The sequence below is a fragment of the Epinephelus fuscoguttatus genome, linkage group LG14 (assembly GCF_011397635.1).
Source record: "Epinephelus fuscoguttatus linkage group LG14, E.fuscoguttatus.final_Chr_v1".
Taxonomy (NCBI): Eukaryota; Metazoa; Chordata; class Actinopteri; order Perciformes; family Serranidae; genus Epinephelus; species Epinephelus fuscoguttatus.
The window spans coordinates 5,714,007-5,740,675 of NC_064765.1; the positions used below are offsets into that span (position 1 = coordinate 5,714,007).

The 26,669-nt window shown below is 39.6% G+C and overlaps 2 protein-coding genes across 4 annotated transcripts in view; one reads left to right on the forward strand and one right to left on the reverse strand.

Moving 5' to 3' along the window:
* Window positions 1–738: 738 nt before the first annotated feature.
* LOC125900538 (exocyst complex component 3-like protein 4) lies at window positions 739–25,624 on the reverse strand. 3 transcript variants are annotated; one of them, XM_049595592.1, is made up of 11 exons: window positions 25,478–25,624; window positions 22,498–22,981; window positions 20,833–20,950; window positions 20,359–20,445; window positions 19,602–19,702; window positions 19,393–19,494; window positions 19,023–19,134; window positions 18,825–18,932; window positions 2,816–2,971; window positions 2,584–2,705; window positions 739–914 (listed from the first exon to the last, which is right to left on the reverse strand). In XM_049595592.1, exons 1-11 carry the CDS (start codon window positions 25,566–25,568, stop codon window positions 770–772), a joined length of 1,626 nt encoding a protein of 541 aa, XP_049451549.1. In that variant the 5' UTR covers window positions 25,569–25,624; the 3' UTR covers window positions 739–769. The 3 variants fall into 3 exon arrangements, with proteins under 3 accessions (XP_049451549.1, XP_049451548.1, XP_049451547.1); XM_049595591.1 differs by lacking the exon at window positions 2,816–2,971 and adding an exon at window positions 18,333–18,488; XM_049595590.1 differs by lacking the exons at window positions 739–914; window positions 2,584–2,705; window positions 2,816–2,971 and adding exons at window positions 13,486–16,276; window positions 18,101–18,222; window positions 18,333–18,488.
* LOC125900540 (protein FAM216A-like) overlaps window positions 6,510–26,669 on the forward strand; it is a 38,382-nt gene continuing 18,222 nt past the window's right edge. Inside the window, exon 1 of the mRNA XM_049595594.1 lies at window positions 6,510–6,556. The gene's annotated coding sequence lies outside the window, so the exon portion shown is untranslated. The remainder of the gene's footprint in view (window positions 6,557–26,669) is intronic.

Genomic DNA, 26,669 nt, shown 5'->3' on the forward strand with positions numbered 1-26,669 from the left:
AAGTTAAACAATTTCCTTTCGGTTCTAGACCTGATTTCTCCATAAATATTTAAACACAATTATGTGCCTTTGTCTTTTAAGAATTCATACTTCTCTATGGGCGTTAGATCAAAATAAATTAATAGGCTGTATTGATCAAAAGAAGAAACAAAACTGCAGTCAAGTCAATATCATTAACATATTACGAAAATCTTCAGGTGATGAGTGCTGGAAACAGCTAACGAATTTTTTAAGATCAACTACATTAATGAATAGAATATAAAGCTGGGTTATTTGATGATAAGTGAATTTTGTTTCTTTTGTTTGTTTTGTTTGACATACATAAATATGAATACATTAGAGATCATTTAGATACATAGTCCACACTCCAGTTCAGTGGGTGGCGGTAATGCCCCTGAAAGCTGTTTGCCAACCGCCAATAAAATCAAAAGAAAAAGAAGAAAAAGAAGAAGAAGAAGAAGAAGAAGAAGAAGAAGCCCAATATGGCCGTCCTATGGTGCTGACAGACTGTGAACGACTATGAGTGTCGTTACACCACAGATGTACAACAGAGTGGTAAAAGTGCATATCCACTCTGTGCGTAACAGCCATCACTTTGACCAGTAGGAACACTGAGCAATCTGCTGCCATGGAAACTGTAAAGCAACGCAACCGCAGTCTTTTTGATATTTCCAGTGTAACATACAAAGGAAGAATGCTGGTGTGCAATAGCAGAGCCACTTTGGCAACCCGGTGAGTTCAGCCATTAGCATCAAGCTAGCAAAGAATGTTAATTCTTCATAGTGGAGACGGATTGCCCAAACGGTCTGGATTCATAGCCTCGGAGAACATCCAGGACCTTCAGCACCTCCTTAACCTGCCTTCCACAAAGACCGTTCCAGCGGAGCAATGTGGGCAGGAGCTCCCGGTCCTCACTGCAGATAAAACAACAGAGTTAGTGAGATGCAGTTCCACGAATGGCCACTAGATGCTGACAGCAACAAAAAAAAAAAAAATCAAGTTTAACAAGTCCAGAGAGGGTTTAAGTGAAATCAGAAGTTCTGGACTGAAAGGTAAGAAAACTAATGCTGCAAATTATTAAAAGGTCCAGCCCAAAAACACAGCCTCACTCTGTCACAAGTCCACCCTCACAAAGACCATCTTTCACCTTGTATTTGTTTGCTGTCTATTTACTATTTTACGATTTTTTGGACTTGATTAAAGATGCTGGACATTCAGTTTACCACTTGGGCTTTTGGGTTCAATCCATTCTGTGTTTCCTCAGCTGCAACACATTTAATGGTTTGAGAGTGCAAAAATGCAGCATGTGTACGGCCCCAAGAGTAGGCTGACCGAACGTCCTCCTTTGCCGGGACATGTCCACTTTTCACGTCCTGTCCGGGGTGTCCGGGCGGTGTTTATAAATTGATGATAATGTCCGATTTTCCTTGTGTGTGTGTGTGTGTGTTAGAGTGCGGCACGGGCTGCATATTTCTGTCTGAACCCGACAGTTATTCTGTTTTGTTATGTCCGAAACCGAACCGAGCCCGACATTATTTAATGACCAAAGCACTGAGTTTGTGTCACACAGTTGTTATGGTTACAGGCTATTTAACAGGCCGGGCGTGCGCCGTGGGTGCTCTGCAAAGAGGGAGACCTCTGTGTTTGAGACGGGAGCGGGCGGCGGGAGGTCTGAGGCTTCCAGCGAGAGGAGAGGGAGAAATATAACAAAATAAGATAAAGTAGGAAAAACCTGTCTCCTTCTTTTATTTCATTTTCAGCGTTTAATCAAGGCGGAGGCGGGCGGCGGAAGGCTTTTAGCGAGGGGAGAGGTAGAAACAAACAGCCAGTGTGTGTGTGTGTGTTCTGTTCAGGTGTTGTCACGTAAATAACAGTCCCAAAGCAATAAACAGGACAGACAATAGGATTTTAATTATTTTTACACTACATTTTCACTGAAAGCTGACCGAATCCAACCCGAGCCCGAATACAATTTATACATTTTTGACTGAACCCGGCCCGACCCGTCGGGGATGCCTACCATCGGGACCCGTCGGGCTCAGATCGGGTAGCCACACTCTAGTGTGTGTATGTGTCCCCTATCTATAGGGGCCTATCTGAATTTCTGTCTTTGAGAGATATTATTTTGTAATATAACTGAATTTTCTATCCATACATATAAACTTTAAATATATTAAAATTATAAAGCATCTTTGAGTAAACTGCGAGTATCATTTAAGTAGGCTATGTCGTGTCCTCTTTTTTGGAAATCAAAATATGGTCACCCTACCCAAGAGGCACAAGAGTAGCACCTAGTGCCAGACCTCGCACTCTCCAGGAGGTTAAAGACGCAGCATGTGTACGGACCCTAAACTTTCTTCTCCTGGGGCCCAAACTATTTCAAAAGTTATAAATCTGGTGTCTGAGTAACACTGTAGTTTAGTGTATCTCTGTTAAAATAGTTATAATTGAATGAAAGAGGAAGAAAAACATCAATGTCACAGCTGATTATAAACTTTTAGTGCACATAGAGAACAAGGGTAACATTACTGGAATAAATGGACACAGGTGTGTGTAACAAACATCATCATCAGAATAATTTACCTGCATGTGGGACATTCTTTCTGCATACTTCCAACTGTGAGCTTCATCATGTCAGTGCTCTTACACTCCACCAGCTCTGTGACTTTCAGCAACATGAGGTTCCACTCGTGAACATCAGGAGCCTGATACAACACAGCACACACACAGAGCAGTAAAATTAAGACTTTATCCAGCTGCTAATGGGTTAATGTCATTATAGAGCACATAAGAACAAGCAGGCTGTTGATCTCACCAGGTCTGAGATGGTTATATGTAGCCACCTCATATCCTCAGCAACTTTTTGTCCAAAATCAGCACTCCAGCACCTCCTCAGTTTGCTCTGGCTGCTTTGGATTAAATGTTTCAGGTAACTGCGAGTGATGAGCTTGTAGACGTCGTCCATCACTCTCTGAGAGACACAAAGTTGGAGACAGACACTGTTTAGTTTTTGTTAAGAAAGACAACAGTATTTAGACACAAAGATGTCGGAAAAATGGCTGCAATCAATGCATTTTTTTTTAAATTCAAATATCACATACAACGTGCTGTATTTTACAAATGTTCCTCTGCTATCAGACAGGCAGGTCTTTCTTATGCATGGAGTGTAGTTGCCTTTTGGGCTCCATATATCAACAATGCACCCTTGCAAACCATTCACACCTACCAGCTAGGGGAGACTATACAAGACTCAAAATGGCAAAAAAAAAATTAAAAATAGAATAAAGATTTTTAATGTACCTTTTGTATGTCCTGAAAGCAGGAAAACTCGGAGAAATGATTCTTCACTTCTTCAATCAAGAGGAAGAATTCCTTGTTCTCCGATTTGAAGTATTTCTTCAGGTGGCTCTGTGACAAAACATCAAAGTTAGTTTCATGTTTCTCAACAGAAATATATGGCTCCTTAGAAATGTAAGAAAACAGCGTATTTGTGATTATGTTGAACAGTTACCTCTGTGATGTCAGCTACGATTTCCATCACAAGTTTCACTGTGGAATCCTCCAGGTTTTCAAGCACTGCCACAGCTTCCTCAAGAAAGGTGCCTTTATTTTGGACGTGCAGCCTGAGAGGAAATATAAATATAATGTAGAAATACTCAACGTTTATCATCATCATCATCGTTTGATGATACACCTTGTCTTTAAGGAACAGTAACAAGTTTAAGTTGAACTAAATTCATATCTAGCAAAGAGACAGAAGTGCTCAGTTACCCACTTGAGATTTTTACAGTTGTTCAAAGTCTGGAAGAAGCATTTCATCTCTGGGTTGTCCATTTTTGCCATTTTCCCAAGTCTCTCAGTCTGCGTAGCAGAGTAGCTACAAACCAAAGAAAACGTGTCGTGTTCAACATGCAGAGTTCCGACTTTAGATGGTGATGTTAATGTTCATAAAGTCTGGATGTAAATCTGTTTAGATAATCTCACCTCTTCAGAAACATAAGCAGCGCATGGAAACAAACCTCCTGCACACGGTCAGACAGTTTGGAGCTAAAGTTTTGTGCTTCTCTGGGCATGGCCTCGATGCACTTAGAGAAAAAAAAGAAATAATATTATTATGCAGCAAATAAATAGACCAATAAATAAAGAAAAGTAAAGCAAATAAATATGCAGTGTTTCTTTAACATATGCACACAGACACAAACACAAATCCTTCCTCATGGCTTCCTCTCACAGTAACAACAGACACTCCTTTAACTTCTGCTGCACTACGTACCCAAATAGTGTCCAGATGAAGTTTGTCATCGGCTTCGTTTCCTCTCTTAATCTGCAGGATTTTCTCCAGCTGACCTCTGACCTCTGTCTGTGGACCCAAAAAGAGACAAAAATACATTAGAAAAATACAGGTTGGTCACGATAGCATAACATCTTAGTGTTTACTTGGTTAGATGCTGAAATTTGTGGCTTTTGTTTGGTCACAGTCATTGTCATTTATCTGTTTATTGGTTTTATAATGTCCTTCATGTTGAGGTCCAGTAGACACACACCTGTTACCAAGGAACAGTGTCACCACAGTGACTCCCATGACTCCATTACACAAAGGCACATAGTAAATATGTCAAGAAAGGGGTAGAGGACTGAATTAATGTGTAGTATCTGTTCACATGATGAAGGATTTGAATTGTGTGACCAAGTACAAGCAGAAGAGAGTCAGTATTCTTACCTGCACATTCTCAAGCAGTTTGTCCTTTGCCTTTTCGACCCACTCTGTGAGCAGCACGAGGTCAACTTCTTTTATGGGATCCATTTTCTGAAGGTCGGGGTGACCAAGCAGATCCTGACTAGAAAAGAACCACAAATACCAACATCAGAAGTGAGCAGCTACAAGTTTCACCTCTGAATATTATACTGTTCAGAAAGCACGAGTTATTCAGAATACAGTGGGTAGATTGTAAAAATTTGAGTTTGTTTTCATGCATGTTTGGGTGAGAAAATTGATTTCACTTTTATACTTGTCTTTTTACAAGCCACAGCCAGCAGGGGATTAACTTAGTTTAGCACAGAGACTGGAAATGGGGGGAAACAGCGAGCCTGACTCTGTCCACTAAAAGCAAAATACGCCCACCTTTGTTACAGTTTGGGTTAGATGGAGCTAGGCTAGCTGTTTTCCCCTGTTTCCAGTCTTTCAGCTAAACTACGCTGGCTGTTTTCTGGCGATAGACAAGAGAGTGATATCAGTCTTCTCATTTAAGGAAGTGAAGCATTCTCCAAAATGTCAAATTATTCATTATGCACGAAACAAGTTTTTGTAAATAAGTACTGTATTTTTCTCAAATAACAGCTGGTATTCGAATAAAAGCCTAAATATCAGCCCAAAGCTCAAATAATGGGGTCGCGACCAGCAGACAATCATGCTGTCTTCAAAATTTGTTGGATTTACTCATTTAAGTGTTGAAGCTCTATGTCAGTCACTTTGGGTATCTGTTTGTGTTTAATGTCCGAGACAAACTGTATTCTGTAGTAATGTCCAATGGCCACAAGATGGCAGTAGCTACATTTAAAGTACCTTATGGGACTCGTGCAAGTCTTTAAATTTTTGACTATGTCTTCCTGCAAATGTTTCACAATAACATTGTTATAAAATGAGTGGATTCTGTCATTTAATTTTCCGCCCGCGCCCAAATCAGCTCGCCTGTAAACTGAAAGCAGCTTGGTTGTGGAGAGTCAGGTGCAGCAGAGAGCAGAGGGTGTGTACGTGTGCAGCTCAGCAGCGCCGTTACAATGGACTGCAAAAAGAGGAAAGGTGGAGCTGAATGGGAGAGAGATTAAAAAAAAGGCCATTGAGGAGGAGGCAGCCAAATGTCATAAACGTACAGATATGTTCAGAGCCCCCAGCCCCCAGCAGCACCGTGACGTCATCAAATGATGCCGCTGCAACAAGTAAGTTAAGATAGAAAAGTAAGAAAACTGGTTGTTCTCAACATGAGGTCCGGGGAGGATGGGGACCGACCCGAGGCCAGATAAATGATTGATGATAAGCTATAAGGGTCCATCTGGTTCCGTTTTGTACAGAGCAGCGCAGGCTGAAACAGTTTGGGGACCCCTCTTGAGGACAGGCTCTTCTTACCTGTCTAAGTTCAGAAGTTTTCAATATCTATCTAATGTTACTGAAATAAGATCAGATAAGTTGAAGTTGCAGCTGACTTATATTTTTACGTGTTTTACTGTTGCATTGAATATGGGTGTTGCCATATTGATTATGACAAGCTGACATAAAAAAAAAAGATTTGCTGACAAAATAATACAGTCATGCTGTTTAGCTCAGTATAATACCCATTCAGATAGGAGTCCTGGTTTACTGAGGGGCACATTTGGTGAGGGAAGGATGAGGAGGAGTATGAGTAGGTGTAAGTAACCCGCAATGTGCGGAGGTTGTCAGATGGGGGCGCTGTAACTTGTGTGAATAATACCTGGGCGAAGTGCTCGGAAGCTTTATGTACCTCCCTGCCTCTCTTCCTCTTTGGGCTCCTCGCAGTATCGGCGGTCCTCCAGAAAAGCTGTGAGTTCACATTTATTTGTGCCTTTGTTGAAATATGTCTGTTGTTGTTTATTGTTTGTTAAATCTCCTGATTAACTGGTGTTTCATTTTGTGTCGGCTAGCAATAGTGCCCGAAATGGCAGACTGACAGGAGGAAAGAGGATGCTCGATAAGGTTTGCACCCTTGGTGAGCAGAGCGAGGTGCGTTCATGATTTTAACTCTTGATAAATGTATGATTAAAATAAGTGAATAATGGTTGTAAGTGACTGATTTGTTTAGCTGCTATGTGGAGCAGTTTTTATATTGTGTGTTGATTCATGATGAACAGGGTTTAATTGACTGTGTTCGTTTCTTTTTAGTTTCATGGTGTAAATGGTGAGGACGGAAAATAAAAATCCACTGTTGCACCCGTAAAGGAGACTCTCTGCGTGTTTCATAAAGCCGAGGGCAGCTACAGTAGGGTTGCTATTAAAGTTGTGTGACTGTCAGTCTGGAATAATGAGCTTTGGTGATTACTTAGCCCATATGTGTGCACGTGTGTGAGCATGTAATGTGTGGTTTTGGTGGCCTGGGTGGATGTATGACTCCCAGCCTGAATTTTTGTCCCAGTCCGGCCCTGGGGCTGCCCATGACGGGCATGACTCCAAGCGGTTGGGGGATTCAGTGCCTTGCTCACGGGCACCCCGGCAGTGCCCAGGAAGTGAACTGGCACCTCTCCAGCTACCAGTCCATGCTCCATATTTTGGTCCGGACGGGGACTTGAACAGGCGACCCTCCAGTTCCCAACCCAAGTCCCTATGGACTGAGCTACTGCCGCCCCTGAGCTATATGTTAAAGGAGCTATATGTAAGAAATCTAAAGCTAATAGTCGTAAAATCCTCCTAATATGTCACAGAGATTAAGGAATAATGTTAATGTAACATACTGATCTCACCGACAACAATAGTACAGCCAGAATATTAGCATTTTAAAAAAAATTTACGGTCTGCAAATCATGTTTATGTTTTGAATTTGTGTTTTGGACTGTTGCGCCACCCACCGCCGTCTACCAGTCACTAGGGCTGTACCCAAATATTCAGATATTCGAATATTCGTTTCTGTGGGTAGGTATTCGTTACGAAAATTTGGTATTCGATATTCTTTGAATCCTATCGGCTCAACGGAACGGATAGGACTCCGCGACTCGCGGCAGTATTTTGAACTTGAGTGCAGTAACCGTTTTGGCCACAGTCTTACAGCGCCTTTAAGTTCAAATTAACAGCTTAATGCAGAAACAAAGATCAGAAACGAAGGAGGCTTCACACTAAAATATGACCAAATGTACTTATCATGTGGTGTGAATCAGACATAAAAGCTTCTCTCTAACACAAGCCTGCTCCAGTTAAAGTCCTGATACCCTCTGAAGTTGAAGTAAATAAAGATACAGAGGGTAAAATGTAGAGATAGATACCTCAGATATGTTCGGGAGACCCACTTTATCAGCGCCAAGGAACTCTGGTGGGAGCTGATGTTCTGGAGCAGAGCATCAAGGTGACAAAATGTCTGACGATGGTAGCATCCAATCAGATGTCCCGACAACCCCATTGATTCCAACAGGGGTCCCAGCTTCACGAGCTCTTTGTGCACAGTTTCCTTCACATCTGTCAGGTGCTGGTGAAGGTTCTTGTCCACATCGGCCGGCGGCTTTGGGAAGTGCTTGTTCACAGATTGTTGTATGAGGCGAACAATGTGATCCTGCAGTGAATTGGACTCAGGGCACATTGAGCAACAAGATCCATTCTCAGTGTTGCTGCTGGCATCAGGGTCCACACCCAGAAGTTCAGCTAGTTCCTGAAGTGAGAATTGTTCCTCACTTTCCAGGCGTTGTTCCTCCTGTTCACATCCTATGAAAGAGTCAAATGTCAGATTGTTACAGTAGGTTAATGGGGTCGTGGTTGTGCTCCCGCCTATCCCAGCTGACACTGGGTGAGAAGCAGGGTTCACCCTGGACAGGTCACCAGACTATCACAGGGCTGACTCATAGAGACAGACAACCATTCACACTCACATTCACACCTACGGACAATTTAGAGTCACCAATTAACCTGCATGTCTTTGGACTGTGGGAGAAAACCCACGTTGACACGGTGAGAACATGCGGGTTCCACACAGGGGGTTTGAACCCTCTTGCTGTGAGGCAACAATGCTAACCGCTGCACCACCATGCCACTAATAAATATCACTATAAAATTATAAAATATACATGTATGTCACATTTCTGCTGACTCACTCCTTACAAGTGTTAAACCCAGAGGTGGAGTGTGATGTAAATGTGAGGTACTTGTTCTTTAGTATTTTAAATCTCATGCCACTTTCTACCTCTGCTCCACCAGAGGGAGGTATTGTACTTTTTAATTCACTACAACTATTTGAAAGCCTTAGTTACTAGTTGCTTTACAGCTTTAGGATTTTACCCAAAACATATGCAGAGCTCATTAAGAAGAAGTAGAAATAAAAGTCTCAATTATCAAATTAATGCACAGGTAATTTTGGAAAAAAAAAAAAATCATAAATACACAAAATATTTTTAATCTATTAAATAAATTACCTTGTTTTTGATTTTGATTTTTTCCCCCCAATTTATTATTTTCTGTTTACATGTATCTCAGTTTTTATTAAAGAGGGGGTGTGCCTTGATGGTGTCACTTAACAGCCATTGGCTGTCTTGACTATTCAGGCATTTGCAAACAAAAATAAATAAGTAGGGAATGAAATAAACACAGAAATCAATGTAAACATAAATGGGAAATAATTAAATATGAAAACATATGAATACAAAATAAGTAATTTGTTAAATAAATAAATGGATGAATAATACTTAATAATAGAAAATATTAAAGTTAAGTTTCTAAATTATATTAAAACATTATATAAAGCCCCCAAGGCTCAAACTGCCACAAATGGTGTGTTATCTAGACCTTTCGACCTTAAGAGAGGCACAAGACAGGGATGTCCACTATCCCCCCTGCTGTTTGCTATAGCTATCGAACCGCTCGCGGTGGCCATTCGCTCAAACCCTAAAATTAGAGGAATTCGAATAGGAGAGATAGAATGCAAACTGTCACTTTAGGCAGGTGATTTGTTAATCTATATATCCAGCCCTAATAGTTCAGTGCCACAGATGTGTGAAATATTAAAAGATTATAGTCAGCTGTCAGGGTAAGTTAAACTTAGGCAAAAGTGATGCCATGCCCTTAGGAACTTCCACTCGATCAGGTCTTCCTGACCTGGTATCAAGGTTTAAATGGAATCCAGAGGGCTTTAAATACCTAGGTGTGTGTATATCTAAGGACCTTAACTGTATTCATAAATTGAATTACCACCCACTCATAGAAATACTCAAGAAAGATTTGCAGAAATGGAAGAATCTTCCTCTATCTCTAATAGGAAGAGTCAACATTATTAAAATGAATGTGTTGCCAAAATGTATTTACTTATTTCAATCTATACCTCTGAAATGCCCTAATAAGTTGTTTACTGAAATTAATCAGGTAATATCAAAATTTATATGGTCACACAAATGTGAGAATCAAAATGTTCAATTTGCAAGCTCCAATCAATAAAGGAGGACTAAATTTGCCAGACCTTTAAATTATACTATCTGACCTCTCAACTCAGAGCTGTATGGTACTGGTCCCATGAAAAGACTCAAACGGCGTCATGGTTGGACATAGAACGACACCGTGTAAAATATATACCTTTAGAGTCTCTTCCTTATATTGGAACCCAAGTGGGAAAAATTACATCCAACCTGATAATTAGCCACACTTATGAGTGCTGGCAGAAATGCCATAACCTCATAGGCATAAAAAACATGCTCTTTGTAAGGACACCCCTGTGGAATAACTTTCCTCAGCAAGAGTTCATGTCTGATAGAATATCTAATATATGGCAAGACAGTGGCATTCAAGTTCTTGGTTATCTCTGTAAAGATGGTCTAGTCAGTGAATTCTCAGATATTCGTAATCATTATCACTTACCTTCTTCACATTTATTTAAATATTTACAAATAAGAAACTGGGCTAAGAATCTATGTGATGACTACCCTAGAACTGGAGACACACCCTTGGGAAAAATAATCAATATTTCTGACTCACTAACTGGACTGATCTCAAAACTTTATAAATGCATTAATAACTGTTTGGATCGGGAACACTTGAAATATAAGTACAAATGGGAAAAGGACTTGAATGCTAATTATAGAGACTCAGACTTTTTTAACCAGCACAAAGCACAGACTCATCCAATTCAACATCCTGCATCGCACTTTCTATACTCTTCATAGATTAAAACAGATGTACCAAGGGCAGGGAAGGTGAGCTATACCACATGTCATGGGACTGTAACAATCTGAAACTATTTTGGCAAGATGTTCACAATAATATATCTAAGATTCTCCACAAGATACTCGAACCAGACCCCCTGGTAGCTATTCTTGGGGATTTAAACAGATTAAATAAATTTACAGTTCATGAAAAAAAATTCATTATGTTAGTATTGACTGCAGCAAAAAAATGCATAATGGTGAATTGGAAGTCTGCATCACCACTGGCGATGAAACATTGGTGGAATGAACTTACCTCATATTGTACCCCAGAAAGAATCATGTATAATGTGAAGGGTAAACCAGGGCACTTCCTCAATATATGGGGACCTCTATTAAATGCAATCCCACAGATTGAAGCCTCCCTTTGTTGAGGCATGCTTCATTCTATAGGGTATAATGGTACATGTAAGGCTGTACTGAAATATGAAGCCACAGTAACAAGACAGATGGTATCAGATAACAACGATCCTGTAAATGAAAAGAAGCTCACTCATTCATGTAAACAAAGCAAACCCACAGTCATAAAAGAGACTTACCGTCTATGATGCAGTTGTTTTTGGTATTCTCACGCTCCGTTAAAGCTCTCCTGCTGTTGCTCCTCTGAGATTTGCGCTTAAATAATCTGAATCTCTTCATTTTTAACATTTTTAAAGATTCAGTGGCTGAATCAATGACTTTGAAGTGATGCACGTTGCTGCTCAGGGCTTTGTAAACTGAATCAGAAGCTCCAAGATCCCATCTCTTATACTGTAGAGGAAAATAAAGGGGTTTCCCCACTACCTCATCCACACTTTCGTTTCCTTCGGCTGGAGAGGAGCAGGGAGAAGCAATAAAGGTTCCTGACTGCAGTCAAATAGAGTGCTATCCAGAAAATCAGTCAGCATTATCCCACTCCCATTTCCTTCTTTTCAAAGTCAGTGGGTTTTCTGACTTCTGGTTTTTGGTTAGATGCCTGAAATAAGGTCTCTTGTTCACACAAGCTTAAGAGACTTTCTTGTTTAGTTCTACAACATAAAATACATCAGTGAATACCCCACTTGTGAACTTTTAAGCTTCAATGTGTCTTAAAAAAAGTGGCTGCTAACAAGTGGCTAAATGAGACTACAGAACGCCATCATACTGAGCCGCGCTGAAAACGGCTTGACAGTTTTTGTTATGGTGGTGATGTGACTACAGTGTAATTTGTTTGTAGTCTAACTCCTGGTGATTGCATTTAGGCTTCAATAGTCATGAAGGTAGTGTTCATTTGCTGAAGAAAAACTTAACGTATCATAAATGTTTGTTTGCAAAAGAGCTTATTTTCTGCAATAATCCAAACTAGTCCATACCCAGTGAGTGCACAGTTGCCCACATACAGTTTGACATGGTGTGTGTTTGGGATACAGGTCATAGGAAATTGCAGATTAAATAGTCATCTGAACCCATTAAGAAGAGCAATGTATTCAGACAGAGTTTATGTGAATTTGATAGTACGATTGGTTTATTGAAAGTACAGTAGCACCATTGCCAATAGTGGGATAGTTAGTGGGCTAAAACTGTACATTAGTAGTTGAGGTAAAAACATTGGGCCACAGGGGGAGCCACAGCGATCAGCTGCATTTTAGCCATTTTTAGCATTTTTCTGTTGTTATAGCGCCACCCAGTTGCCAATTAGAGTTAAATGTCTCCAGTCACCTTGAGGCATCCTGTTCTACATATCTACCAGGTTTAGTAAAAATCCATATGGCGGTTAGGCCTAGATAAGAAATGAGCTCTCTAGCGCCCCCATTTTGTTTGATGGGGTCAATAATGGAGGGGTCCCCTCAGATTATGTGTGGTCATATGCCTACAAAGTTGCGTGGTGATGGGTGAAACCCTTGAGATGTTATACACCTTTATGTGATGAGCCACGCCCTCCGCAATATTCATTGCCTTATAGAAGCTCAGTTTTAGGAAGTTTTCCAACTTTTGCCAAGAGGGAACTTTAGATATTGGTCCCTAGATTATGTTCACCCAGTTTCATGCAGATCGCTCAAACTTCCTAGGAAGAGATCCATTTGAAGTGTTTTTCAAAAAATTCAAAATGGCGAAAAATCTATATAAGCGGAAGTTATGGGTTCTTGAGGCAAATGTGTTCCTCATGAGGAGAGGCATCTCTGTGCAAAGTTTCATGTCTCTACCACATACGGGGCATGAGATATGCCCATTCAAAGTTTGCAAATTCAGTCGGTTGCTATAGCGCCCCCCTTTGGCCAATTGATGTAATGGGGCGTCAGTGGCTTCGTGGGTAAAGCAGGCGCCCCATGTACAAGGCTGTAGCCGCAGCGGCCCGGGTTCAAATCCAGCCTGTGGCCCTTTGCTGCATGGTGTCCCCCCCCCCCCCCCTCTCTCCCTCCTTCATGCTCACCTGTCCTGTCCATTAAAAAGGCAAAATGCCTGAAAAAATATCTACCCCCAGAGTAAGATCAAATAACTGTTCTGGTGTCTGTGTTGTGGAGCAACAGTTTTTCCATCAGGCCCCAGTTTGATACTAGAGTAATGGTAAAATGAGCACACAGCCAAAATCTGATTTATTTAAAATAATTTTATTCATTGATTCGCTGACAGAAAAAGTTACCAAACCTACAAGCTTCTAAACAAAACTAACCACCACAGAAGAATACAGTATATAACTTTAGGAAAATACAAAAGTATTAAGATAGTTACATTTAGGCAGAAAATACAGCTTTGACCAACGGTGTCATCTGTAGCTTCAGTGGAATACATCATATATAAAAGTCAATCATGTAAAAATTTGAGTAAATCCACAATTATACCCTGATTTTACGATGATGAATACATTCAAAAGTACCAAGTACATCCCATAAAGTAGCTACAAAGTTCCATACAACAAGCTGTAGTTCAAGTATAGTTCAAAAGTGTTCAAGTAACGGAAACAGAAGAATCTAAACAGTCAAGTTTGTATTGTACAGTTGATCGGAGGCTAATGAATATTAGGAAGTAAAATCAAAACAAATCATATGTATATTCTATATACCCCAAAGTCCCAAACAAATATTCATATACACACACAGGTGTTCATAGCTCAGTTTTATATTTGTCAATCATCATATTTTTTAATTTCTTTTAAGTGTTTTACGCATTTTCAATTTCTTTTCAAGACTATTCCACAAATCAACTCCTTTGACTGTTAAACATATTTGTTTTTTATTTGTTCTAATCTCTTGTCACAGTCTGGAAGCATCTTAGGTACATATTTTGTCTCCTCACTATTGTGCAAATAAAGCAAATGCTCTGCATATTCATATAAATAAACAATTTTAAACCTAATAAATAGTATCAAATATTTAAATATGAGCATAAATATGTGGAGACAGAGCGTCTAATCAGTGCAATTCTACCTCTTTGATGCTACAGACAAAACAAATGGAAGATTGTAAAAACCTGTCAGTCATTTTGTAACTGAATGACAGACAAAAAAGTTTTCCCCTATTTCTTCTATTATCAGAGCTCAACAAAAAAAAATCTTCCTTTTTAATAAAATATGTATGCCGGGTTCAGACTACATGTTATCAGCCTGATTACAGCCCAATATGGCCGTCCTATGGTGTTGACAGACTGTGAACGACTATGAGTGTCATTACACCACAGACGAACAACAGAGTGGTAGAAGTGCATATCCACTCTGTGTGTAACAGCCGTCACTTTGACCAATAGGAACACTGAGCAATCTGCTGCCATGGACAGCTGTAAAGCAACGCAACCACAGTCTTTTTGATATTTCCTCTAGGGACAGCGTAACAAAGGAAGAATACTGGCGTGCAATAGCAGAGCCACTTTGGCAACCCAGTGATTAGCATCAAGCTAGCAAAGAACGTTAATTCTTCATAGTGGAGACGGATTGCAAACAAATATACCATAAAATTCTGGGCCTTCGTTTACCACAGCTGCAGGGGGCAACAGCTTTATTGAAACAGACTACATGAGATACAGACAGGCCTTTATTTCCCTTTTCCTTTTATTTATAATTTTCTTTTTTATTTGCTTCCATTTCCTGTGAAAATGGAGGTGTATCTTGAAAGAAGAGAACCGGACACTGTGTCTCAGAACGTCAACAACCAATGCACCCAGCGTCGGTCGAGTCACAGCAAGATTTTATGACCCCATATTTGCCTAATTGGACATAGGAATGGTCAAATATATTGTGTAGTCTGAAACTGGCGTAACTCCTACAGTACCGACTTTCGCACAAAGCTTAATTTTACCGTTAACGGCGTGCAAACATCCTGCAGATGTGTCTCACTTAAAAAGTGTCCCCGGCATCACTGTAATGAGAGACACCCTTTATTGCTTGTATGAGACGTAGCAGGCTTTTCACAAACTCAATTGTAAACCTATCCACGTTATTAGACACTCAGAGTAACGTACGTAATTTAAAGAGCGCGTAAGTCCACTTAGGGTGAGTGGGACTGGAGGCAGATGGGTCCAATAAACACAGGACTTTGACCCAGGATAGCAGTGTTCAAGGCTAACAAGCACAAGAACATCGGCTGCGGCATTTGTGCCACTAAAGCCAGGAGTTATTTTGACGACATCTGCAACGTTTTCCTACTGCCGACCTCTTCATACTGCCGATCCCTTCTGCGCCAGGATACAACGCAGCAGGCTGCTCAATATAATGCTGGGGTTTTTGCCCAACCAGCAAAATATGACTAGGGGGTTGAGATCATGCAGTTTTCACATCAACCACAACCCCCCAAGTTTTTAAAAACGTAAACAACTTCGACAGCCTATTAAACCAAAGTGCACACAAAGTGCAGTTTTTTATGGCTTTAAAGCTGGAGTTACCAAAACCGACAACACATCACATACCGATACATGATGAGCATGTATGTGTTGATTTTTTTCATTTTGTATAAAAATGAAAATTTTTGGGGAAACAAGATACAATAAATATCAACTTCCCTCAAAATAACGACAACACTTGAGAGGAAATCGGTGGCATTAGGCAAACTCATACATAGATGAGTAGCCTCTTATACACAGACCGAATTCCTTTTTTGTTATAACTCATAAACTTGTCTGCTTCTGTTTATCTACTTCTTTAAGATTAGATATGAGAAGTGACACCTATAACCAACATATTTCAGCTTATCTGAAAAATAACAAATAACACTGATTTGGTCAGTCAGCTCTGTCTTCTTTGCTTGTTGGAGTTGATCTTGATCATAGAGGTGCTCAGCTTTACAAGCAAGTAAAACATGAGTACCAGGATGTAGATCTGGGTCTGGGTTCATAGCCTGGGAGGACTTCCAGGACCTTCAGCACCTCATTAACCTGCCTTCCAGAAAGACCGTTCCAGCGGAGCAATGTGGGCAGGAGCTCCGGGTCGTCGCTGCAGATTAAACAACAGAGTTAGTGAGATGCAGTTCCACGAATGGCCACTAGATGCTGACAGCAACAAAAAAAAAATCAAGTTTAAGAAGTCCAGAGAGGATTTAAGTGAAATCAGAAGTTCTGGACTGAAAGGTAAGAAAACTAATGCTGCAAATTATTAAAAGGTCCAGCCCAAAAACACAGCCTCACTCTGTCACAAGTCCACCCTCATAAAGACCATCTTTCACCTTGTATTTGTTTGCTGTCTATTTACTGATTTTTTGGACTTGATTGAAGATGCTGGACATTCAGTTTACCAATTGACCTATGGCTGAGTCCCGCCCTTAAACGCGATGAGCCAATCACAGTGCGTATAGCCATTCCCATACACTGGGACATTCTCTGCCTGGACGTCCATTGAAATGCATTACAGAAAGTCAGTTTTGTTCGGTTTTATGAGCTTTTTCTGAGATTTGAAGTTAAAAAATGGTCAAACGGTGTGCATGGGGTACATGCAACTCTGACACAAGGTATCCTGAGAGGCTGGGCGACCAGGTGTATTTTTAACCCTTTCCTAAACCACATCTCAACAGAGAAAAGTGTCTCCTTTGGATAAAGTTGTGTGGTAACGTTAGACCACAACATCAACTCAACGTGAATAAGATTAACAATGATGTCTACATCTGTTCTAAGGTAAGTCAACATTGTGTTTGAGGCAACAAATAGAAATATAAAGGAAAGAAATATAAAGTTATCTTTAACATCTCTAGCTAACGTTAGCTAAAGTTAGCCTAACGTTAGCTCCTAGCTGCGTTGTTCATCATGTCACCTTGTTTGCTGGGAGTTCATTAGCCTATTTTGTTCTAGTTTTATACTTTGGTGATTGTACATCATTGTTAGCTGTTGTCCAAAGGGCTCTAGTTAAGCTAACGTTAACTTCTGGAGCTTAGCTTCATTAACTTATCTGTAATGGCAGAGATAACAAAGGTTGGCAAACGTTATGCTGAATGATTCAGTGTAAATACTGTAGCACCAAACTAACGGAGAGACACTCTTGGTAAAGATGGTAAAAAGGCTGTTATCCTTTTCTCATATTCTGAGCCAAAAACCTTAACTTCAGTGGCACTTTAACTTGTTGTCTTTGATGGTGACAGCAACCAGATGCGGTTCACAAGCGTACACTGTGACCTGTAAATTTTGGCTTGTAATTTAAGCATCATCGACCTTCTCAACAATAAAATGATGAATATATCCCTCCAATGCGTAGTTTAGGCCCTTTTGGTTATTTCTCAATGACATCTGATCGTTATGTCCCTAAAAATCATCAGTTGTCTCCTGTGAAATGCCGTGTACTGTGACACCTGCCATAGCGCCAGTCACTGAATGTTGATAGTTTGTCCGAGTGAGTGGAGGGGGGCGTGGCTTAGCCATAGGTCAATTGGGCTTTTGGGTTCAATCCATTCTGTGTTTCCTGAGCTGCAACACACTTAATAGTTTGAGGGTGCAAAAAATGCAGCATGTGTACGGCCCCAAGAGGCACAAGAGTAGCACCTAGTGCCAGACCTCGCACTCTCCAGGAGGTTAAAGACGCAGCATGTGTACGGACCCTAAACTTTCTTCTCCTGGGGCCCAAACTATTTCAAAAGTTATAAATTTGGTGTCTGAGTAACACTGTAGTTTAGTGTATCTCTGTTAAAATAGTTATAATTGAATGAAAGAGGAAGAAAAACATCAATGTCACAGCTGATTATAAACTTTTAGTGCACATAGAGAACAAGGGTAACATTACTGGAATAAATGGACACAGGTGTGTGTAACAAACATCATCATCAGAATAATTTACCTCCACGTGAGACATTCATTCTGCATACTTCCAACTGTGAGCTTCATCATGTCAGTGCTCTTACACTCCACCAGCTCTGTGACTTTCAGCAACATGAGGTTCCACTCGTGAACATCAGGAGCCTGATACAACACAGCACACACACAGAGCAGTAAAATTAAGACTTTATCCAGCTGCTAATGGGTTAATGTCATTATAGAGCACATAAGAACAAGCAGGCTGTTGATCTCACCAGGTCTGAGATGGTTATATGTAGCCACCTCATATCCTCAGCAACTTTTTGTTCAAAATCAGCACTCCAGCACCTCCTCAGTTTGCTCTGGCTGCTTTGGATTAAATGTTTCAGGTAACTGCGAGTGATGAGCTTGTAGACGTCGTCCATCACTCTCTGAGAGACACAAAGTTGGAGACAGACAGACTGTTTAGTTTTTGTTAAGAAAGACAACAGTATTTAGACACAAAGATGTTGGAAAAATGGCTGCAATGAATGCTTTTTTTAAAAAAAATTCAGAGATCATATACAACGTGCTGTATTTTACAAATGTTCCTCTGCTATCAGACAAGCAGGTCTTTCTTATGCATGCAGTGTAGTTGCCTTTTGGTTTCCTTTTCTATATTAACAATTCACCCTTGCACAACCATTCACACCTACCATAGGAGAAAACAGAGACTATACAAGACTCAAAATGGCAAAAAAAAAATAGAATAAAGATTTTTAATGTACCTTTTGTATGTCCTGAAAGCTGGAAAACTCGGAGAAATGATTCTTCACTTTGTCAATCAAGAGGAAGAATTCCTTGTTCTCCGATTTGAAGTATTTCTTCAGGTGGCTCTGTGACAAAACATCAAAGTTAGTTTCATGTTTCTCAACAGAAATATATGGCTCAGAAACAGCGTATTTGTGATTATGTTGAACAGTTACCTCTGTGATGTCAGCTATGATTTCCATCACAAGTTTCACTGCGGAATCCTCCAGGTTTTCAAGCACTGCCACAGCTTCCTCAAGAAGGGTGCCTTTATTTTGGACGTGCAGCCTGAGAGGAAATATAAATATAATGTAGAAATACTCAACGTTTATCATCATCATAATCATATTTGTTTTTTCTTACAAAACATCAAGCCTTTTAACCTACATACATCCTGTGTAATCATGTGCTTTAACTGTATTTCTATCATACATTGGCTGTTTCAACAGTGTGTAGATGATACACCTTGTCTTTAAGGAACAGTAACAAGTTTAAGTTGAACTAAATTCATATCTAGCAAAGAGACAGAAGCGCTCAGTTACTCACTTGAGATTTTTACAGTTGTTCAAAGTCTGGAAGAAGCATTTCATCTCTGGGTTGTCCATTTTTGCCATTTTCCCAAGTCTCTCAGTCTGCGTAGCAGAGTAGCTACAAACCAAAGAAAACATGTCGTGTTCAACATGAAAAGTTCTGACTTTAGATGGTGATGTTAATGTTTATAAAGTCTGGATGTAAATCTGTTTAGATAATCTCACCTCTTCAGAAACATAAGCAGCACTTGGAAACAAACCTCCTGCACACGGTCAGACAGTTTGGAGCTGATTTTTTGTGCTTCTTTGGGTATAGCCTCGATGCACTTAGAGAGAAACAAAAAAGAAATAATATTATTATTGTAAGAGGCAAACCAAATGAATTTTTTTTTTTTTTTTTGCAGTTCGCATAATATTAGTTAGCATTTGACTACGTAGGGTTAAGATGTAATTTTCTTGTGATAGCTTATCATTTGATATGAATTTAATATGAATTTTACTGTGCATGTCTGGTGCCTGAAAACGTAAGTCAGTGATTAGACAGGTGTGTGTTTTTGTTTGACATAGGTGTGCTTTGATTCAGGCAGTGTGAGCAGTTTGGATGTTAACAGCTTTTTACCGTGTCCGAGCCCTATCCAAGAGTATGACTTGTACTGCGCACCTTTTTGTTGGATTAAATTCAAGGATGAACTGCAGTCATGTCTGAGTGAGTTATGTTCATCTATGGGTTGGATACGAGTTTGAAACCCGTCTACTGCACATGCTGAAGGAAGTGGCTTGATTAAAGAACGAAAACAAAAAAATGAAATTTGCCACTACAATTATGCAGCAAATAAATAGACCAATAAATAAAGAAAAGTAAAGCAAATAAATATGCAGTGTTTCTTTAACATATGCACACGGACACAAATACAAATCCTTCGTCATGGCTTCCTCTCACAGTAACAACAGACACTCCTTTAAATTCTGCTTCACTACATACCATAATAGTGTCCAGATGAAGTTCGTCGTCGGCTTCGTTTCCTCTCTGAATCTGCAGGATGATCTCCAGCTGACCTCTGACCTCTGTCTGTGGACCCAAAAAGAGACAAAAATACATTAGAAAAATACAGGTTGGTCACTATAACATAACATCTTAGTGTTTACTTGGTCAGATGCTGAAATTTGTGGCTTTTGTTTGGTCACAGTCATTGTCATTTATCTGTTTATTGGTTTTATAATGTCCTTCATGTTGAGGTCCAGTAGACACACACCTGTTACCAAGAAACAGTGTCACCACAGAGATATGTTGTGCTCCTGGGAATAAATCTGTTCCCATGACTCCATTACACAAAGGCACATAGTAAATATGTCAAGAAAGGGGTAGAGGGCTGAATTAATGTGTAGTATCTGTTCACATGATGAAGGATTTGAATTGTGTGACCAAGTACAAGCAGAAGAGAGTCAGTATTCTTACCTGCACATTCTCAAGCAGTTTGTGCGTTGCCTTTTCGATACACTCCGTGAGCAGCAAGAGGTCAGCTTCTTTTATGGGATCCATTTTCTGAAGGTCGGGGTGACCGAGCAGATCCTGACTAGAAAAGAACCACAAATACCAACATCAGAAGTGAGCAGCTGCAAGTTTCACCTCTGAATATTATACTGTTCAGAAAGCACGAGTTATTCAGAATACAGTGGGTAGATTGTAAAAATTAGAGTTTGTTTTCATGCATGTTTGGGTGAGAAAATTGATTTCACTTTTATACTTGTCTTTTTACAAGCCACAGCCAGCAGGGGATTAACTTAGTTTAGCACAGAGACTGGAAATGGGGGGAAACAGCGAGCCTGACTCTGTCCACTAAAAGCAAAATACGCCCACCTTTGTTACAGTTTGGGTTAGACGGAGCTAGGCTAGCTGTTTTCCCCTGTTTCCAGTCTTTCAGCTACACAGACTGTTTTCTGGCGATAGATAAGAGAGTGATATCAGTCTTCTCATTTAAGGAAGTGAAGCATTCTCCAAAATGTCAAATTATTCATTATGCACGAAACAAGTTTTTGTGAATAAGTACTGTATTTTTCTCAAATAACAGCTGGTATTCGAATAAAAGCCTAAATATCAGCCCAAAGCTCAAATAATGGGGTCGCGACCAGCAGACAATCATGCTGTCTTCAAAATGTATTGGATTTACTCATTTAAGTGTTGAAGCTCTATGTCAGTCACTTTGGGTATCTGTTTGTGTTTAATGTCCGAGACAAACTGTATTCTGTAGTAATGTCCAATGGCCACAAGATGGCAGTAGCTACATGCAAGTCTTTAAATTTTTGACTATGTGTTCCTGCAAATGTTTCACAATAAAAGCCTTGTTATAAAATGAGTGGATTCTGTCCTTTAATTTTGAAACAGATACAGAAGTATTAACCTCCTGAGACCCGAAATTTTGTTTGGTAAGCATTTTTAATTTCTCCTAGCAATGATAATTAAGTCCCAGTGTCTTCAAACAAGATGATAATAAAGTTTCAATGTCCTCAAATAAGAAGATAATAAAGTCCCAATGTCTTCAAACAAATACTTCCTAATTAAAAGCATCTTAACTTGTTACTGTTGCTTAAATTGGTGAAATTGTATTGTATCCTTATCAAACTACAAACATTATCAATCATAAATAAACAAGTTTCAACCATTAAATGTGATCAGGTTTTGGACCTTGTCCACTTTTGCGTCGGGATCATCTGCAGACTGACTTGGCAGAGATGGCTGCCATCTTGACATCATCATCTTTACATGGATTAATGTGTTGGGCTCTTTCTACCACTAGATGGCACAACGAAGTGTCCACAAATGAGGACAACATGCCAACGTTTAGTAGAATTAAGTATAAGGTCAAGTAAACCCGAAATGTGATGTCCTTATATGAGGACACAGGGTCTCAGGATGTTAAGTTCAAATTAACAGCTTAATGCAGAAACAAAGATCAGAAACGAAGGAGGCTTCACACTAAAATATGACCAAATGTACTTATCATGTGGTGTGAATCAGACATAAAAGCTTCTCTCTAACACAAGCCTGCTCCAGTTAAAGTCCTGATACCCTCTGAAGTTGAAGTAAATAAAGATACAGAAGGTAAAATGTAGAGATAGATACCTCAGATATGTTCGGGAGGCCCACTTTATCAGCGCCAAGGAACTCTGGGGGGAGCTGATGTTCTGGAGCAGAGCATCAAGGTGACGAAATGTCTGACGATGGTAGCATCCAATCAGATGTCCCGACAACCCCACTGATTCCAACAGGGGTCCCAGCTTCACGAGCTCTTTGTGCACAGTTTCCTTCACATCTGTCAGGTGCTGGTGAAGGTTCTTGTCCACATCGGCCGGCGGCTCTGGGAAGTGCTTGTTCACAGATTGTTGGATGAGGCGAACAATGTGATACTGCAGTGAATTGGACTCAGGGCACATTGAGCAACAAGATCCATTCTCAGTGTTGCTGCTGGCATCAGGGTCCACACCCAGAAGTTCAGCTAGTTCCTGAAGTGAGAATTGTTCCTCACTTTCCAGGCGTTGTTCCTCCTGGGTGTTGAGGGCGTTCTGAGCCACAGGGTTGTCATGCCCGCCAGCGGCCCGTTCGTATCCTATGAAAGAGTCAAACGTCAGATTGTTAAGTTACTTCATTCATTCATTTTTTGCTTTCTGCTTATCCTGTTAGGTGTCGTGATTATGCTCCCGCCTATCCCAGCTGACACTGGGCGAGAGGCAGGGTTCACCCTGGACAGGTCACCAGACTATCACAGGGCTGACACACAGAGACAGACAACCATTCACACTCACATTCACACCTACGGACAATTTAGAGTCACTAATTAACCTAATGTTAACTGTGGGAGAAAACCCACGTTGACACGGTGAGAACATGCGGGTTCCACACAGGGGGTTTGAACCCTCTTGCGGTGAGGAAACAATACTAACCGCTGCACCACCATGCCACTAATAAATATCACTATAAAATTATAAAATATACATGTATGTCACATTTCTGCTGACTCACTCCTTACAAGTGTTAAACCCAGAGGTGGAGTGTGATGTAAATGTGAGGTACTTGTTCTTTAGTATTTTAAATCTCATGCCACTTTCTACCTCTGCTCCACCAGAGGGAGGTATTGTACTTTTTAATTCACTACAACTATTTGAAAGCCTTAGTTACTAGTTGCTTTACAGCTTTAGGATTTTACCCAAAACATATGCAGAGCTCATTAAGAAGAAGTAGAAATAAAAGTCTCAATTATCAAATTAATGCACAGGTCATTTTGAAAAAAAAAAAAAAAAATCACAAATATATAAAATATTTTAATCTATTAAATAAATAACCTTGTTTTTGATTTTGATTTTTTCCCCCCAATTTATCATTTTCTGTTTACATGTATCTCAGTTTTTATTAAAGAGGGGGCGTGCCTTGATGGTGTCACTTAACAGCCATTGGCTGTCTTGACTATTCAGGCATTTGCAAACAAAAATAAATGAATAGGGAATTAAATAAAAACAGAAATAAATGTAAACATAAATGGGAAATAATTAAATATGAAAATAAATGAATACAAAATAAGTAATTTGTCAAATAAATAAATAGATGAATAATACTTAATAATAGAAAATATTAAATAAATTTGATGTATTTGTAATTTATCTTTTTTAAATAACCTGCACATTAAGACTTTTATTTCTACATCTTTTTAATTAATGTATTAATTACTGTAATGGCAGCTTTAGCCCTCCTTAGCTAGCATCTCATCTTGTTCTACCAAAATAAACAAACAATAAAACAACAGTATGCTGCAGTATATTTGGGGTCAGTGCTAGGTCCGATTCTCTTGGCCATCTTATACGCAGGCATAATATCAGTGTCCATTTGTATGCAGATGACACTCTGATCTATTTTAGCTGTGACCCAACTAACAACTATCAAAACATGACTAACCTGATAAACTGCCTTCCTCACATTCACAAGTGGATGTCACAAACCATCCTGCAGTTTAATGACGACACATTTCATTTATCTTTGGAATTAATTTTACTCATGGTTTTGCTATTTGTCCTCATTTAATGATTTCTGGTGTATTAGTTGAGTTTCTGGCAGCCAACTATAGTTTTCCATTCAGCTATGTGAAAGGGGGAATAACAGGTTTGCATTCTGAGGAGGAAGGAGTGAAATCAAATAGGATGGACCAATAACAGGTTTACACGCAGAGTCCCACACCCACCTGCACAACACCTGCATGAGTTACTCACCCTTTTGTGCACAAGAAGAGTGTGTGTACTATGCACGGCACTTCTCAAGGGTAATTGAGGCCACTCTCCGACATGGTTAATATTAATGTAACACCAGAGGCCAAGCAGCAGTTTGATAAGGTCTGATTTTTACTGCACTGACACTGCTTTCCAAATATTCCTAAAACACTTTGATTTGACTTTGCAGTTTTTACATGTTATATCTGTAAATTTAAAAACTCTGTGAGACCTGTTTTGTGAATCAAAAGAGGAGTCCAGGTAAAATACTGCTGTAGATTGTATCCAAGTACATTTACTCATTTACTGTACTGAAAGAAACTGACCTCAAATTCTGACATATTTGCACTTTACTTGAATATTTGCATTTTATGCTACTCTATACTTATATTCCACAACAGTTTGGAGGCAGATATTATACTTTTTACTCCACTACATTTATGTGGGAGCTTTAGTTACGTTACAGATTCAGATTATTTATACAAAATGTAAATCAACTTGTAACTTCTGATATATTATGATACATGTAGCTACTTAGCAGTTTATAAAGTAATTAAAATGATCTCTATCTTAACCAGCTGCAACATTAAAGTAAAAAACACACCATTGTTTTTGCACTTTGTAACTTCTGGGGTTCTATATTTATATTTCACAAACACACACCCAGGAAAATAGTATTAAAAATGATGTTTGAACAACTGAGCCTCATCTCAAGCTGCACTGAAATATAAAGCCACAGTAACAAGACAGATGGTATCAGATAACAACGACACTGTAAATGAAAAGAAGCCACTCATTCATGTAAACTATGCAAACAAAGCAAACCCACAGTCATAAAAGAGACTTACCGTCTATGTTGCAGTTGTTGTTGTTATTCTCACTCTCCATTAAAGGTCTCTTGCTGTCGCTCTGATATTTGCTCTTAAAAAATTTCTTCATTTTGAACTCTTTTTAAAGATTCAGTGGCTGAATCTGTGACTTTGAAGTGATGCACGTTGCTGCTCAGGGCTTTGCAAACTGAATCAGCAGCTCCAAGATCCCATCTCTTATACTGTAGAGGCAAATAAAGGGGTTTCCCCACTACCTCATCCACACTTTCGTTTTCCTTCAGAGCTGGTTACAGCCTTAAAGTGAAAGGTGTTGCATCATGTTGACACACAACAATAACATAAACATTAAAACTACTACTACTGTTAAATTATAATATAATAATAATAATAATAACTGAAGGTTGAGTCTTGACCTCACCACTTCCTTCAGGTACTCAAACACATTATAGTTGTTCAGATTTAATTAGTAGCTCCAGAAAAGCTAATTGAACCTTGTAATGAGATTGTTTTGTTAGATAATGATGTAAAATTCAGCTTTTCTTCTGCACACAGCATTAAGGACAGGCATCATTTATGTCAGCAGAAGAAGACACAGGCAGACATGGATGTTATCACAGGCGCATGGAGAGGTAACAAAAGTGCTAACCCAGAAATGAGTTGGCATTTTACCACTCCCATTTCCTTCGTTTCAAAGTCAGTGGGTTTCTGAATGGGTTTTTGGTTAGATGCCTGACATAAGGTCTGTTCACACAAGCTGAAGAGACTTTTATGTTTTGTTCTCTGACATAAAATACATCAGTGAATACCCCAGTCATGAACTTTTCAGCTTTGATGCGTCTTAAAAAAGGCGGTTAAATGAGACTGCAGAATGTTATCACACTGAGCCATTTTTGTTATGGTGGTGATGTTCAGTCATGTGACTACAGTGTAGTTTGTTTATAATCTGACTCCTGGTGATTGCTTTTAGGCTTCAATAGTCATGAAGGTAGTGTTCATTTGTGAAGGTTATCTTGCTGAACAAAAAGTGTATGTATCATAAACGTTTGTTTGCCACAGAGCTTATTTTCTGCAAAAATCCAAATCAAACAGAAAAACAAAGTTGTGAAGTAGTGAAACAAATCATTTTGTGTCGCTCAGAGAAATGTATCCACTGATTTACGGACGTCTATTTCACAATGTAAGTCTATGGAAAAAAGTCTTCTTGGGCCCC

Coding starts and splice junctions, on each gene's coding strand:
- LOC125900538 (XM_049595590.1), bottom strand. CDS start 25,568: ATGAAGAAATTTTTTAAGAGCAAATATCAGAGCGACAGCAAGAGACCT. Junction 19,703..20,358: donor TTCATCTGGACACTATTATG/GTATGTAGTGAA, acceptor TTTCTCTCTAAG/TGCATCGAGGCTATACCCAA. Junction 19,135..19,392: donor AACAACTGTAAAAATCTCAA/GTGAGTAACTGA, acceptor ATTTCCTCTCAG/GCTGCACGTCCAAAATAAAG.